Source organism: Photinus pyralis, unplaced genomic scaffold (assembly GCF_008802855.1).
Source record: "Photinus pyralis isolate 1611_PpyrPB1 unplaced genomic scaffold, Ppyr1.3 Ppyr1.4_LG7, whole genome shotgun sequence".
NCBI lineage: Eukaryota > Metazoa > Arthropoda > Insecta > Coleoptera > Lampyridae > Photinus > Photinus pyralis.
Window position 1 is genome coordinate 33,055,095 of NW_022170738.1, and position 17,014 is coordinate 33,072,108.

The 17,014-nt window shown below is 37.6% G+C and overlaps 1 protein-coding gene across 3 annotated transcripts; it reads right to left on the reverse strand.

Annotated features, from left to right (window-relative positions):
* Positions 1 to 1,428: 1,428 nt before the first annotated feature.
* LOC116175894 (superoxide dismutase [Cu-Zn]-like) lies at positions 1,429 to 15,110 on the reverse strand. 3 transcript variants are annotated; one of them, XM_031494253.1, is made up of 6 exons: positions 14,878 to 15,110; positions 14,661 to 14,706; positions 10,838 to 10,922; positions 10,593 to 10,784; positions 10,293 to 10,543; positions 1,429 to 1,568 (listed from the first exon to the last, which is right to left on the reverse strand). In XM_031494253.1, the coding sequence occupies exons 1-6, from the start codon at positions 14,978 to 14,980 to the stop codon at positions 1,490 to 1,492; spliced, it is 756 nt and encodes a 251-aa protein (XP_031350113.1). In that variant the 5' UTR covers positions 14,981 to 15,110; the 3' UTR covers positions 1,429 to 1,489. The 3 variants fall into 3 exon arrangements, with proteins under 3 accessions (XP_031350113.1, XP_031350115.1, XP_031350116.1); XM_031494255.1 differs by having other exon boundaries at positions 14,918 to 15,068; XM_031494256.1 differs by lacking the exon at positions 14,661 to 14,706 and having other exon boundaries at positions 14,918 to 15,068.
* Between the last annotated feature and the right edge of the window lie 1,904 nt (positions 15,111 to 17,014).

Sequence of the window (17,014 nt, forward strand, 5' to 3'; positions counted from 1 at the left end):
TTTTTTCCGGTCGATCTCAGACAAATTTTTTTCCGGCCTCAAAAAAAGGCAGTAGGTACTTTTAAGTTATTCAAATATTTGAGAACAATTTAGAAATGTTTAGGGAAAGTTTCCATTGTCACAAAATCAAATATAAAAATCCGATACAACTGAATACCGAACGATCCTGGAGTGAAACTTTTTGACTGGATAGTCCACGTAACTTAAAAACAATAGGGACCTTTCTTATATCCTTAAGACCATTGTGTACCAATTTTCAAAGCGATCGCACGTTTCTAAACAAACTATCATGCACACGGACAAACGGATGGTCAAAAAGGGATCTGTTCCAAAATCGCTAGGATTAATTTCAGAAAGGCGTACGTATCATGTGCACGACGTACGATCGCTTTGAAAACTGGTACACGTATTCTTAAGGGTATAACTGGTATAAGAAAGGTCCTGGTAGGTACCTCCTATATAATAATATAATAATAATAATACGCTTTTACTCCCCTTAAATTTGTATATAACAATAGAAATATAAAAAAAGCTAACCCCATACAAAGTATAACTTGATTTTTTAAGTAGTATCAAGACTTTTATCTAGTATACTATTTTAAATTTTTAATGTATTTGAGTGACAAGTATTCGAATACTTTTGAAAGTATTCGAATATATTCTAAAGTATTTGAATACTTATTTTTTTAAGTATTTGAATACTTTTCAATGTATCTGTATCTAGTATTCGCTTGTGCTGGAGGTAAAAGTATTTAGTATTCAAATACCTTTGATTTGTGTAAAGTATTTACTATTTAGTATACAAATACTTTTTGAAAGTATTCTGCCCAGCTCTAGTTAGTTACATTGGAGGAGTGCAATTTGATTTCTTCGTTGTGCATTCCCTTTGGGCCGACCCACTCCTATGATTTACTTCTTTCAGGTGTGACGCAGTTTATGTTTGACGAAATCCTCCTATTTGGGATTTATGCCCAATTTGTGTTCGACGAACCCTCTTATGACCGACACGAACTCCACATTAGCATTTTACGTTTACCAATCCATCTTGTTAGCGTCGATTTAACCTTTTCGAAATGTTAGAACGCGCCAGTTAAAGGTTCTTGACTTTGGCGTAGAGGGGCAGCGTTTCATTAAATTCGTAATTATTTCGCTCAATTCGGTACGTGTGCAATAAACAAGTTTAAGAATAGAAATTTTCCATAGAGCTTTACGAGCTTTGCGATATTGAGCTGTGACACGCTAAGGGTGGTGGCCGAACGAATGTAAGCCATCCCTAACCGATGGCAGACTCAAATTTTTAATTAACCGTCATTTTTCAGTGGTTTAAGAGTGGCTGAAGCCACATTTTCAGCGGAACACTTGAGCGCTGCCCAGCTTATCAGATTTGTCCAAAGACACGCAAACTTCTGCAAAGGTCATCGAAACAAGGAAAGGTCGATTCTATTTATTATTATAATACGAGTACGAGTAGCTAATAACAATTATAATCTTAATATAATGTGATGGACGCAAGTAGCGCCAGTAGAAGGCTTGGAGAGCTCAGCAAGTATCCACTTGAGTTTTCTGCCCTGAAACATTAGACGTGGGTGATATAACCGTGAAAACTTTGGAAAATTACAGTTTTTTTATAGCTAGCCTTGACAGGTATTTAAATGTTAATGTAAATTAAGGTAAACAATAGAATGCAACACGAACAAGGTCAAGTTTAAGTACAAAGTTAGTGATTTGGTTTTTCCCGCTTTCTGATACGTTGCTCAACATCAATAAGGTATTCGTAATAACGATGACGCCTTTTTGACTCCTAGGTCAGGTTCAATATCGATCTCCTTCCTCCAGTAAAATGTGGTTGGGGGCGCGCTTTAAGGTTAATTGCCTATAGAAAAGCGATCATTACACGCTCCAACAATTGCAATAAATCTCCAAAAGTCCCATGGACAAGATGCTATAATAATTACTTGCGCATCCAAATAGGAAATAAGTCATTTTCACCACTTCCCAAATTTTCAAAATGAAAAGGTTCTATTTTCCTTGTAAATATCGAAATCATTTCATGATAAATTGCGGTTGTCTAGAACTGGTTAGCTTGGCTCAATTGCATTTTAAAATGCCACTTGATCTCTCGATCCGCACGACTTAGCAACCAAAGCGAGAGACCAAGCTACGTCTATACAAAGTCTAGGTTTTTGTAGCAATCACACTATACACTATAGATAGATCACACTAAAACCGTTAGAAAATCTAGAAGTTTTTTCGAGCACAGACAGACAAACAGACCTACGACAGAACTAAAAAGGCGATGTTGCCCATTAGCCCAGTCAATTTAGACCAAAAATGGGCAATCAGAGGAACTAAAAATACTAGTTCCAATTTTTTCAGAAATGTGTAGGGAGAGGTTCCCTGAACAAGAAAAAATAAAGTCCCTTCAAATTCCGTTGCCGCTGGGGGAAGGGGGGGGGCTTCAAACGCCTCATTTTTCAGTTTTTCGCTTTTAACTCGAAAATTGTGCGTTACAGTGAAAAAGTTCTTCAGTACAAAATGAAAGCTTATTAAATTTGCTACAAGTTTGGTTATATACATTTTTTCGAAAACTGAACCGTTTTATGGTATTAATGTCCTCGTACCCATCGAATACAACTGCACAATTGGAAGAATAGTGATTTATTATATATGAAGCATACTGCTCACAGACGAAAGAGAAAGTGGTCCCAACATTCCACTTGACTCTGTGAAGGAGAAAGCCACCGTCCACTACAGTGTAAATCGTTTTGAGGTGCACTGCATCCATGCACACAGGGAAAGCCTCATAGAGAGCAGATTTCTTCGTTTTTCCTGAAGCATCCTTCGTGGAATAGTCATGGGGTATGGAGATAACTCGTACTTCAGCAGGTTCGGACTATAGGGATGTTAATGCTGTACAGGTTTTATTGTGACGATTTTCCCCTAAAATGACCGGGGGAGGATTTAGAAGCCAAAAATATACGAAAAACGTGAGTGGAAAACCATTTTGTTTAGAAATTACCACCTTTCCGGAGCCGGTAGCACGAAAACGGTTAAGTTTTTCGTAAAGATGTATATAACCAAACTTGTAGCAATTTTAAAACCCTAATTTACAGGTTTGGGGTGGATCGCAACCCACAGCCACTTTCAATGTCCATAAGTTTGTTTTCTTTCAAAATTTTGGCTTGAGAGCTCGAGTACCTTCCAAGTTTAGTCTTTTCTATCGTTTTTGACGTTCTTACGATTTGAGTTTTTATTTTATCACTACTTTTAAACAAACTTTCAAGTTTACAGGGGGTGGATCGCACCCCACAGCCACTTTCAATGTCCATAAGTTTTTTTTATTTCAATATTTTGGCCTGGGAGCTCCAGTACCTTTCAAGTTTAGTCTTTTCTATCTGGGGTTCGTTCCACCCCACGCCCGTAAACTTGAAAGTTTTAGTGGCCAGTAAACTAGGGTTAATAAGCTTTCATTTTGTACTGAAGAACTTTTTCACTGTAACGCACCATTTTCGAGTTAAAAGGGAAAAACTGAAAAATGGGTCGTTAAAACCCCCCTCCTTCCCTTAGCGGCACCGGAATTTGGAGGGACTTTATTTTTTCTTGTTCAGGGAACCTCTCCCTACACATTTCTGAAAAAATTGGAACTAGTATTTTAGTTCCTCTGATTTTCTTATTTTGACTGGACTACATACCACAACGAAATCTATACAGCGCTATCAGACGACACCATTCTCATTAATTTGGTTCAAAAATTAAGTAGGTACCTAATTGGCAGAAGCTTGTCAGCTTGTTAGTAGGCTAAGGTCACCATAATTATCTCTACCGCTGTACTCAATTATTGGAACTTTCTTTGATAGCATTCCAATTACAATGAGTGCCAATTAAAGTCATCCAAAGACTTGCCAGCACTATTTCTAAGCTGTCTTATTATTGCACTTATGACTTACACGCACGCCTATAGTGTTTATAATATGCGATATGTTTGGTTTTACTGGAAGCACGTTTGGTTAACATTTAAAAGATTAATTTTTAAAAATTTTACAAGAAATTCTGACACCAATAATAGTCAAAATCCAACTTTCCCATGATACATTTTATTATTACACCATGTATGTGCAGCTAGCAGAACCTGTTGAACTGCCATTTGGCAGAATTGGAGATAAGAATTTACAATTTTAGTTTTATATAAAAAATTCTTCTGTACGTGTGTTTGTAACTGAACTTCTAAACTGCTGGACGGATTTTGATGAAAGTTTTTTAGGTGTCTCTGTCTCTGTTCCGGATGGTTTAGATTTACAATTGGGCCCGATCGGATTATAGGATTTTTTAAAACTTGTTTTTTCGTTGATGTCGCACTCTGATATTTCGGGTACCGATGGATACATGCGCCAAGTCTCTTGCATTGTACTATACCAAATTCTTACATTCTGATGTACACTCGGTTTCTGTTATATATCCATCAATATCGAGCGACCGAAGTCGCGATGGCAAAAAAAACTATTTTCTACCGGTTTGACCGAAAGTTGGAAATTTAAATGGGACATCCTATACAGTTTTACATTTTTGGATTCTACAGACAATTTAACCTGGTACGTCGTTTTCAGTTATTTATACGAGGTTGGTTGAAAAATTTTTTTACTCTAAGTGACTACGCACGGATCAAAATCGTTCATTGATTCTATCACAAAAACGATATAAAAATTTTACATTTCACCAGCTAAATAATAAGCGATTACTATAAGGTAAATTCGGAAACACGTCTTTTAATCCGGCTCATATTCAATAGGACTGATCCTTGAACTCGTAGAAATCGATTGGCGAAGGTTTGGCATAGCCGTTTCTCTTTTCGTTATCGAGTTAGATTAGGAACAGACGGACGGACAGACGCACAGACAAAACCATTAAATAAAGGGAATTTCTTTCGAAAAATTACCCTTAAAAGCATATGAGCGCAATGAAACTAATCTAATAAATATAATATAATAAAAAATACAACGTTTAATTTTGGAGAAATCGTCCACTTTATTTTTTTATATAGCCCGCAAAAAAGTGTACACTGTATCTTTGAATATATTTATATTCAAAGACTGTATTGAGTATTTTTATTACGAATACAACGATGTAAAGTACAAAAAAACAAGAGCTTGAAACCCTGTTGGTTTCAACAAAATGGTGCACCCGCGCACAACACCCTAATCGTCTGAAAATAATTATCGGGAAAATTTTCCATTTTCCCAAGAAATTTTTTTCGCGCAATTAGGGCGTTGTGCGCGGGTGCACCATCCTGTTGAAATCAACAGTTCCTAACTTTTGTTTTTTTTGTGAGCCGTCCATCGTTGTATTCGTAATAAGAAATGCTACGGAATACAGTATGTACTTTTTTTACGGGCCATATAAAAAATAAAGTTGATGATGATTTCTCCGAAAAGAAACGTTATACTGAAAATCTTTCAACACTGTCTTGTAGAGTTCAAATTGTGGCAATGAGAAATTGCTTTTATATTTTTTATCTGGTGAAATAAGATAAAAAAATCGAAAACTACAAATTTCAGCTTGTCTGGCGGATCTTCTATGGTTTCGGAGATCCCCACGATAGAATAGTGTATAAAGTATTGGGATTAGAATAATTCACTTTTCATCTGTCATTACTACTCATGTCTTCAGACTATCTATAATATTTGTTAAACCCCCTCGATCTAGAAAAGTACTGCGCATCCTGCATCTTCAACAAGCTCCGACGTCCCAGCCACATTCTCTGTCCGTCTGTTCGTTAGTACGTCTTTCTATGTCGCAAACACTCCAGTTTTCGAAATAATCTACTTCGTCCTTTTTGAGTGCAACACCTTATGGCTTTGACGTTTGGGTACCCCAACCTACCAATTACCTGGATTTTGTGAGCAAAAAGTCCTCTTTCGTTATTTATTGTGCTCCCTTTGCGTTCCTGCAGCAAAGCAAAGAATGTCATGACAACTCTATACTGATTTTCTATAATATTTAACTCTTCTGCGTCCTCAACTACTCTTCCATAGTTTAAACCCTCCTTTGTTTACTTCCATCAATGCCAAGAAGAAGCATATCACAACAAACCTCTACTCATTTTCCCATTTAACCCTCAACTCAGTCTCCCTTTGTTCCTTCTTGCGCTACCAAAACCAAGGATAGTAGTCACAGCAGACTTAGTCTCTTAGACTCCACCATTTTACCCCTCCCGCGCCCTGAACTATTCTTTCGCCCTTTAGATCTCTTAGAACCTTCTACTGATTCTCCATCCAATTTCTGGGCCCTCGACTGCGCTCTCATTTATTTTTTACGAACTTTAAAATCATCTTTCGCTACCCCTTGCGCCACGAATACCAATCATCTGCAAGAAGCAGAGATGGAAATTACCTTAGATCAGTTTCGAGCATTCTGCCGGCTACCTTCTACAGGGGCACCTCTAAAAAGCATTATACGGGTCACTCTGTAATTGGGCGTAAGCCTGTTGAGGGTCTAGATTGTCTAGAACAGGGGTCGGCGACCTGCGGCTCGCGAGCCGCATGCGGCTCTTTTCATGTAATTTCTCCGAATTTATCTAAACAAAGTAGTTTATTTGTTCGAAATTCGCCTATTTAATTAATCTTATTTGTTTACGAAATCAAAAGTACACTTGCAGCAAATCTAATTTGTGACACTTGTTTACTTTCTGGTATTCTTTTGTTTTTTTATTACAGCAGCCTACTCCGATGTATAAACACGTAATTAATTAATGAGTAGGTACTTTTTTTGTGAAAAATATTGAATAACATAAAAACTGCGGGTTTAAGCACAGAGCACCCCTTATAAACATTGAAGAGAACACAAAAGACAATCAAATAGCAAAATAAAATAGTGGTAGTTCCATTTGAAAAAAAATAGTTATAGCACTTTGAACAAATGGCATTGAAACAAGTAAAAATATGCAGGATGTTCTATTTAAACAGTTCAGTTATTTATTGACATCGTAAACATGGGACACCCTGTACATTCAAAAATAATTTCTGTAGATCCGCAACCACCAATATTTGTTACCAGGTATCAGCTATGTAGGAAAAACCGATGCACTGTTGCAGGGCCCTGTATATAGCCAAATACTATAATATTGAATCAACAATTTTTTGTGGCTCTTTAAAAACTAAGAAATTTTGTAAATTGTAATTTTTGGCTCTTCCGTTTCAATAGGTTGACGACCCCTGGTCTAAAACAATAGGGACAATAAATACATAAATAAATAAATAAATCAATACCATGTCACTAGTGTGTTGTTGGGCTTCATGCAATAATTACGCGCTAACTTGTACCTACGTTATCAACTTTGTTAAACAGCTAGCGAGTCCGAAAATTTGACTTATTTTGCTATTGTTTTGAACGTAGGTACCGTTATTCTTATAGACAAGTTGTCGAACTCGTCCATTATTTATAAAGACTTCAGTAGTAAAATGGCTATATGGAACTATTATAGAGAATATTCTAAAAATCCAGATAGACATGGAGGAACCACCAGTGATAAGAAACGAGGGCGGATGTGACGCATTCTTTCCGGGAAATACTATGTTTTTTGTGCGAGGATGTTCGGTTAACCACACAAAATTGCTTTATATCCCAATACATTTAAAATTATGCGGGATCCCGCAAATACCGGGATCCCGCGGGATTAACATCTAACGATCCCGCAAATACCGGGATCGAAATATTGCTGCGGGATTGCATTCCCTAAATCTGACCGTTTCAGACTGTGTCTACGAATGTCGAGCGAGCCGAAGGCGAGTTCGGCATAAATTCGGCTCGGCCTCTTATAGTCTTTGAATGTATCGCCCTATAATTTAGCCTTTAGACAATGCTCGGCATTGGTACAGCCTTTTATCAAATGACAATAAGAAATTCGAGCAGACAAAATCTGACCTGGAAGACAATGCCTACCAATGGCGAGCGAGCCGAGGGCGAGTTCGGTATAAATTCAGCTCACTCTCTTCTAGTCTTAAAGATATCGTCTTATAATCTTAGACAATATACAACGTATTATGCAGAACTCGCCTTCGCCTCGTTCGGCATTGGTGTAGCCGTTTATCAAATGAAAAACAACAAACAAAGTATACAATTATTATCATTAGTTCACTATCACTACAATAATAAGAAATAGCCAATAGAAATAAAGATATGGTTTTGTTGGTTAGCGACGCACAATTACCATTGCTTCTATTGACCGTTTCTTAATGATCTAATGATAGTGAATTCATGTTAATGATTGTATAAACCCACCATAAGACCTACGAATGCTCGGCATAAATTCGACTCGGCCTCTTCTAGTCTCTCAAAGATATCGTCCTATAATCTTAGACAATGTATGTTTTATAAATATAGAAAGCACGAGTTTGATAACTTTTGTTGTTTTGTAAGGTTTTGTAACATCATCGTAATGAGTTTTTATTATTTTCATTAGCACTTTGCATAATTTAGTATAATTTAGCTGGTCTGTCGACCGTAGTATTTGTGAATAAGAAGTCTCACGCCAACTCCTGCTACATGCAATTAACTGTTGGGCAATTAAATATTATTATTATTATTATTATGGTCGGTGTTTCTTGTGAGAACTCAGGTCTAGCCTGGTTAACTAATCGCACGGATTAAAATCAAGTAACGATCAGTGTCTGTGTCTGTGTCTGGTGAAGTTATGTAGGGTCCTAAAAAAAATAAATAAATAAAAATCACACATGGGCACAATAAGCCAACGCTATCAGGAAAGAGGAAAACAAAACAAAACAAAAATCATTATAATAATTCCTGTAATTTTATTAAATGGAGTTTATTGTGTAAGTGTTTCTTTGGCTTTGCGTTTGGGTTGAATACGAGTGGGTTGTGATAACGTGGTGTTCTTCGGTGAGGATGGAGTTTTGTGTTTTTTAACTGTGCTAGGACGTGTAACTTTATTGGGTGGACCTGTCTTTGTGGTACATGTTGCCTTACTTGTATTTATGGTGTTCTTGAGGTTGTATTTGTGTTATTGCTTGGGTTATTGGTGGAGGTATTACTGTATTTTGTGAGCTAGTAGTGCTGTTTAGGTTTTTGCGTTTGGGTTGAGTACGAGTGGGTTGTGATAACGTGGTGTGTTTCTGTGAAGAAGGAGTTATGTGTTTTTAACTGTGCTAGGGCGTGTAACTTTATTGGGTGGACCTGTCTTTGTAGTGCATGTTGCGTTACTTGTATTTATGGTGTTTCTTTGTTCTTGAGGTTGTATCTGTGTTGTTGCTTGGGTTATTGGTGGAGACATTACAGTATTTTGTGAGCCTGTAGTGCTTTTAAGGTTGTTGCGTTTCGGTTGAATACGAGTGGGTTGTTTCTGAGAAAGAGGAGTATTGTGTTATTATTATTATTATTATTATTATTATTAATTAACAATCAATTGTTATTTTCAAAATAACGGGACGACAACAATATGCACCGCATAATATTTTGGAATGTCTTCGTTAATACGAAAAACAATCAATTTTATCTCTACCTAAATACAAAAATATTAGGGGGGAAACAAACAATTTTTTTCAAAACGTTAAGGAAATACGCCTGCAAAATCCCAAATTCCTTTATCCATAACCATACCACATAGAATGATGGAACTAATGGTTTTTTAGGCTCCTGGTCATTGTCGGTTTTTTTTTAATTTCTCAAAAAGTTTGGATTCTTTATTGTTATGATCGAAGAAATCTAGTAGTAAAATATACAAAAACGTAGAGGTACCTATTAGTTCAGTGGTTGCTGAGAAAGAAGTTATAAAGCCCTTTGGAAACGTAAGTCCGAAACGAAATTTGGTTTGATTCAAAACAGGTACCATTATTGTTGGCTTTCGCCAATTCACGACCCAGTAATTATGAAATAATGTCCCCATTAAATGCTTTGACCATAATATCGACATATAAACAATTTGTTGTTATATAATTTCAAAATGCTGACTATTAACTAGGTTACAATGTGTAGGTAACCTTCTGCAACACAATTACGTTTGCAAATTTGAGCTGGGGTGTTGGACACATGGAGCATTTGGAAGAATAAAGTCTGAAGGTCAATTTCCTTTCCATTTCGTTCTGGGTTTCCCCTCTTATTCTTCGACCATGACCTGGTCTTCTACAACTACATTTAGGTAAGGTTAAGATACATCAGCGATTCCGACAATTATCTATACGGGAAAAAACCAAATCACCATCATATTGTTTCAACTTTTGGAGATTTATTACTAACAACTTATCAAAATCTAATGGAGAAAGTACACAAGAGAAAGTATTTACAAGATTCCAATAACTCCGCAGCCGAGCCGCCCTCCGGCGTTACCAGTTTTGAGCGATTCCTCGTTTCCACCCTTGCCCAAATCGTCTTCGCCCTGGTGTATGACAAGGGCTCGTCCAATTATGCACCGTTCTCCACCTAAACTAATGAGGCCGTCGGTGAAATCAATGCGGGCGACGCCGTCGGGCCCGGCGACGACGTTTCCTAAATCGCCAACGTGACGATCTTGTGCCGAAGGCGCCCCATGGTTTTTCTGTTATTAATGCAATTAACACAATATCGCGCGCAATGAGCGTACTTACCTTGTAAGGATTAAAATGGGGTCCAGCGGAAGTGCATCCGTTCGACAAATCCCCTTTGTCGTGGATGTGAAAACCGTGTTTTCCTGGTGACAAACCACTGATTTCCCCCTGAATTAGAACTGTCGCGCCCTGCTGAGTAAACGTGACGGTACCCGAAACTGTATCGCCCTGTATCTTGACGGTCGCCTTCGACTGAGAAAATGCAAAATTAAAACGGGAACGGCCTTAATAACGACGGCACTTACTACTCCTCCAGCGCGAACGATTGCGAACAACGCGCACAAAACGAAAATGCGGAACATCGCAGCGGTGAAAGTGAGATTGTTAACACTAAAAAGCAAGCTGATTATTTGACTTGCAGAACTCCTCAAATGTCTCTTTATATGATGACGTGCGGGTCTTCAAGTACAACCAGTCGCAGGTTGTTTACGTACTAGCAGAGGTGTGGGTTTCGCAAAACGAACGAAATTATCGAATTAGTTCCCACATATGATAAGCGTATCGCATATATGCTCATTTGCTCAAGGCGCTCATAATAACTTTTTAAATTAATAACATGCTTATCTCTAGATTAACTACTGAAAATAGATAATGCTGTTTAAGAAACATCCCCCAAAATCACTTTCAAAGGGGATTCACATAAAATAATTTATTTCGAAATTAGCAATGCTGTGGTAGACAACCAAACATACAACAATCAATCAAAATTGGTTAAAACGCGCAGGTTTAAATTTTGTAACTCAATTTCGCTGCGTAAACGGTTGAACGCATTATTTTGGACTATCAAATACTTACATAATTTTCTTCCATTTGTCTCTCTGTTTACTTAGCCCCCGGAAAGCTAACTTTATTGTTTTATAGAGATAATTTATAAGTTAGGATCTCTTACAAAAACAAAAAATTACCTACTTAATGTTATAACATTATCTTGAAAGTCTTCGTAAAGAAGAAGAAGAAGTCTATTGGCATTTTTTTAGAAAAATGGGGCTTCCTAAATGTACTACTATTGCGAGGACTGACATGGTTTTGTTGGAGAAAGATGCTTCTTTGTCTAATTTTTACAATATGCGATATGCTTGTCTTTGCTAGAAGCATCTGTGGTCAAAATTTCAAAAAAATATCTCCATAAATAAGGAGGATGGCATTGCGCAGCGCAAATTAACGTCAAGATTTTTCTTTGTTGAGGTGCCAGAATGCAAAAAGAACCAACTAAATATTTTGAAAACTGTAGGAGTAGTTAAGGCCTCGGACGGACAGATGGAGAAAGTGGCAATAATAGCGCCTTTCTAACGGGCGATCAAAAATGAGTTGCTGTCGAGTCGCCTTTGGAAGTTTAAGACGATTTTCCATGTAAACAAAAATTCCAAAGGCGACTCGACAGCACCTCATTTTTGATCGCATAGTACATGAGTTGGAAAATGTGCTAAAAAATTGAAGGTTTCATATACAATGCGATAAAAAAAGAGTCACCTTTGGAATTTTTGTCTACATGAAAAATCGTACTTAAGTTGAACTTCCAAAGGCGACTCGATGTGAATCCTTTTTTGATCGCCCGTTATTTAGTCCTCACTCCAACCTTGTGTGAGAACGGGGAAAGAATATTTCTACTACCGAAAGCGCACTGCGTGCAGTAAGAGTCAGCTAATCAAAAGCACCTCTCCGCTTCTAGCGCCACCTGTGCATATCCGATACTGTGTCTTGTTTAGACCATCTTTCCACCCTTTGAGAGTACCCGCCTCCGACACTCCGTTCTGCCATTGAATAAAAATTTTTTTATTCAATGGTTCTACAGATATTTGTACTGAAAGTGTTGAAATCACCAGTAGATATGTCCCGTTACAGACGTCTCACTTGCCTTTTATGAGTAAGCACCCTGTTCTGACAGTTTGTTTTAAGGTATTCGCTTAGAGTGACGTCCCCAATAAATATGTCTCGCCTAGGCGATTAATTTTGCCTTTGTGAGTACTCTCCTCCGAAAAACTGTTTTCGAGCGATTGGTTTTTAAAGTTTTGACATCACCAATGGATATATTTCTTCCAGACGCCCTAATCTTTTTTTTTTCCTCCGACAATCCGCTCTTGAGGTATAAGGATAACCGATCCGATACGGGTAGGTAGAAATGAATTCCTTTTAAACCTTTCATTAGAGTACCATGAAGGATAAAACCAGCCCCCCCCCCTCCCTCTCTCCCAACAGCGTCTTATGATACGGCGTCAGAAAGAAGGGCGGTAGTTGGTAGCAAAGACTCTTTGTTGGTAGTTAACATGTCCTTTTGTTGAGACCTTTGATTACATTACAATATCATGAAAGATAAAATTCATTTCTCACCCCCCCCCCCCCCCTCTTTAGTTATAGTTTGAACAAACCAATTTACTTCCATGAGACCTTTTATTGGAATGCGATGAAGAGTAAAACGCATGTCCCTCATTTTCAAAAGTTTTACTTGACACCACATAAAGGCATGCATACGGGGGGGGGGGGGGGGCGTAAAACAACAAAATATGGCACACTTTCAAGGTATAGGTGTGTATGCAAAATCTGAAACCAACTGGTTGTCGCATGTAAAAGTTATGCACGTTTTACTTTCAAAAAGAGTATCTCATAGGGGGAATTAAGACAACAAAATTTTGATGGCCGTCTGGAACACCCTTGCTCTAAAAGTAGTTCAACACGGCAGACGTGGGTCCGGACGGAAGGGCGGTCAAAACGCAAAAAAATAGCACTTTTATTTCTGTAAAAAAAGCGCTAAAAGGGTTATCGGTTTTGGCGCCGTTGTCACGAGTGTGTGTATCATGTTTCCGTTGTTGTTTTCACAAAACAAAAATGTGCAATTGTTTGCGTTTTGTCCGTCCATCTGTCTGTTGAACTTATGCCTATGCCTTGACGGTGTACCAGACGACCATCAAATTGCGCTGTGGGAAGGGGTGGTGGCGATTTTGCATAAGCATGTCTTTAGTGGCGCCAAGTAAAATGATTGAAAATGGTGGGGGGGGGGGGGCACGTTCTAACCTTGATGGTTATTCTAAATGAAAAGACTCATTGGAATGAATTGGTATGTACAAACTACAACTGTCTCACGCGACTCCTTTTCAAGATCACTGGCTGACGGGCAGGCCGGGGGGGGGGGGGCGTTAATTTGATCCTTCATATTTTCTACCAACCACCGCACTTCTTTCTGAGACCTTATTAAAAGAGGGGGAATTGGGGGGGGGGCTGATTTATCCTTCATGGTACTCTAATGAAAGGTCTCAACGAGAGGAATTAATTTCTACCGACCATAGTCCTCCTCCTCGACCCTTTATCGTGTTCGGATATATTTCCTTATATCTCAATAACAGATTGTCCGAGAGGGGGTACTCACAAAGGGCGATTGGCATGATGATCTCGAAAAAGATATTGTAACGAAATTTCTAGAACACTATCAAAGCGCCATCAAGCCGGTCAAGTCATCGGCGATAAGGAATAATAGCGGATGTTACTCATACTTTCTGTGATTTTTAGATTTAACGAGAAGGTTTATTGCTTGCCATATAAGTAAATTGAATTCTGTTTAGTCTCAGTCTTAACAGGATTTCGAAGTGATCAATAAATAAATATGCGCCAGTATTTTTACGAACATGCATATCGAAATAGGTGATTATTCATTATTCAATCACACATATCGGTTGAGTAGCTTTTTAAATATAAACTACTGAAGTCCTATAGTAGAACCATTCAATTATTCAATGGTAGAACTGGTAAAACTCTCCCCACTGACATTACTGTCCGCTTACGGTGTCTTTAGTGCGACAGAAATTTGGATTTGACGAATTGGAGATTTCTGTTATCGGTCGAGTGCGGTCACAAGATCTAAAAGCCGTGACAGGAAATCCCCATAAACAGAAAAGACCCCACTCTTAAAATCATCCAACAACATATTACCCAAATCTCTGTCGCACTAACGGCACCTTTAGGGATTAGTCTGACACTTGAGTATGTTACGAAACGTTTTACTTTCATAAGTAGATAATTAACAGTAATTCGTTCGTTTTCCAAAATCCCACTGATAAAAAATAGCTTGCTTCATACCTGTAAACAGCTATAAACCAGTAACAACTTGTGACAGCACTTGTATCTGCAAACGATCTATCATTTGAAAACGTATTTCGTATATGTTACATATGTGCAGAGTATACTTTATTACGGTTGGATTAAAAAAATCGTAACGCCACTGGTTATCTTACCCATGGATCAATAAAACTAATTATCACAAATTTAATTTAGCGAGTAAACATTATTTACTCACCCAAATACGCAATAAGAAAATAAATATGAATGGGACTCACCTTTAAAACTTGCGAAACTAAAGCAAACTTTTCCCACTTACCTACCGGTACCGTTACATACATAAACAATTTATTAATTGGTACCCAGAGTAGGTTCCACCTCTCAAAATGAAGATCAAGGTCTGTTTTTATGGCTTTACAGTTAAATGCACAGGGGCGGATGAACAGAATAAACAATTACTACGACTTATTCAAGTCCAACTTTATTGCGAAAAATGTCTATTAGCTTAATGATAAGGACATATTGTATTTTTCCATCTTTTATTTGACTGGTAATAAACTTAAACGCTGTTTCGTAGGAGAAAGTAACGCACGCGTTGTTGTACAGAAGTGTAGAATGTGTTGTATACCGACCAACAATTCAGGGGCGAGATTTTACTCCGATAACAAATTCTGTACAAAAGATAACAAGCTAGGCATCAGATTAGGCTAGAGCATTGCTTAAATTTATTCCTATCTGCTTTCGACACTTACGTAGAACTTTTTCCTCCAGCATGTAATGTACTATCATAGTGTAAGAATAGAGGTAATATACACCATGCAAGGTGAGCCATTAATAGAATAAATAAATAAATAAACAGCATTGTCATATGTTCTGAACGTCACTTTATATCGTGCTTCGCGTGACATTTGAAATAGGAATGACAGATGTCATTAGAATGCACATTCATCTTTTTCACTTTATCTTTAAAAAGGGAGTATTATGGAAGTATTAGAACGATACAAATTACACCATGGACCATTGGACCTTCTGGTCGCTTCTATATCGCGAATTCAAATTGTTATATGGACCACGATTGTAATGCCAAGACGTGAAGCCGCGAGTCTCTTGAATCTCTCTCAACTAACCCCTTCTACACTCTGAATAGATTAGTTCGAACCTATAAAATGGCGGATGGTTAATCCCGACAGCCATGTCTAATTGTTTATTGGTTAATGTATTTTGCTACTACCAATCCCAAATGACTTTAAAGTCGTTAATCAATCCGACGTAACTCAAACAACTGCAGATCATGCAGTTCTCAACTCGGTGGTTGTATCGCACTGAGCTAAGAAATGTAATATTATTTTGTAGTGTGCTCAGTCCCCATGTTCTACGTTAATTTCACAACACGGAAATTAAGTAAACCCGGCAACGTTTAAAAATGGGCCCCCGAACGATGTTTCTCTACAAAAATAACACAAGATCCCACTTAAATTTGAAAGGAGACACGTGATAAAAAGGCAGTGCCACCTTACGTTAGTTGTAAACAACGCTATGACCTGAAGTACACTAGGGAAGGAACGTAAAATAAAACACTGAAATTGTGAAAAGTTTGTATAATAATGGTCGTTATTATTAAGATTGTGAAAGCCCAGATATTTAGTTGATGTACATTAATGTAAACCAAGCCCAAATGTGCCGTACTCTCGCAAAAGTAACTACCAAGGGTAAAAAGAGTACGACGAAGAAAAACCTCGCAGTTTGATTAATACAGTTCGAAAGTTAGTTGACAAAATAATTTGTGAAATTATCAAGTTTCAGTAGTGGTTAACAAATATAGTAAATGCATATACACCTAGTTGGTTACACCCAAGATTATAACACATTTTGGGAACAATGGGTCAGGTAAGCAGGTACCTAAATTCTGAGAAAGGGTGAAGGGTACAGGATGTGACTCATCTTTGGTGTAATAAAGTCCTTTTGTTAAGGGAAAAGTGGAAAATTACATGGCCTTGTAGGCAAATTGGCAAGATAACTTGCCCCTCGTTCGAATGTCGAAGACAATCACGGAATTAGGTGTCGTAGCTCAATTTGATTACAGTTTTTTGCCACCCCCGGGACTGCTTCATTCACGGAGAAAATGTTAGTTACAAACAACAAGTATGTGCACACACAAAGAACTCAGTAATTTCCACATATTAAAATAAAATGATCAAAATTTATATGAATGTTACTTCTGGTCAACATCGTGTAATCAAAACATAAACATATAAATTAAGCAAGCCTTACACCAAAAACGATTACACACAAGAGGATAACGGTATCAAATATGTGATTCTGCATTAAGGTTAAATCAAGTCAATTTCAAAAACAAAGATTGAAACTCACAAAAA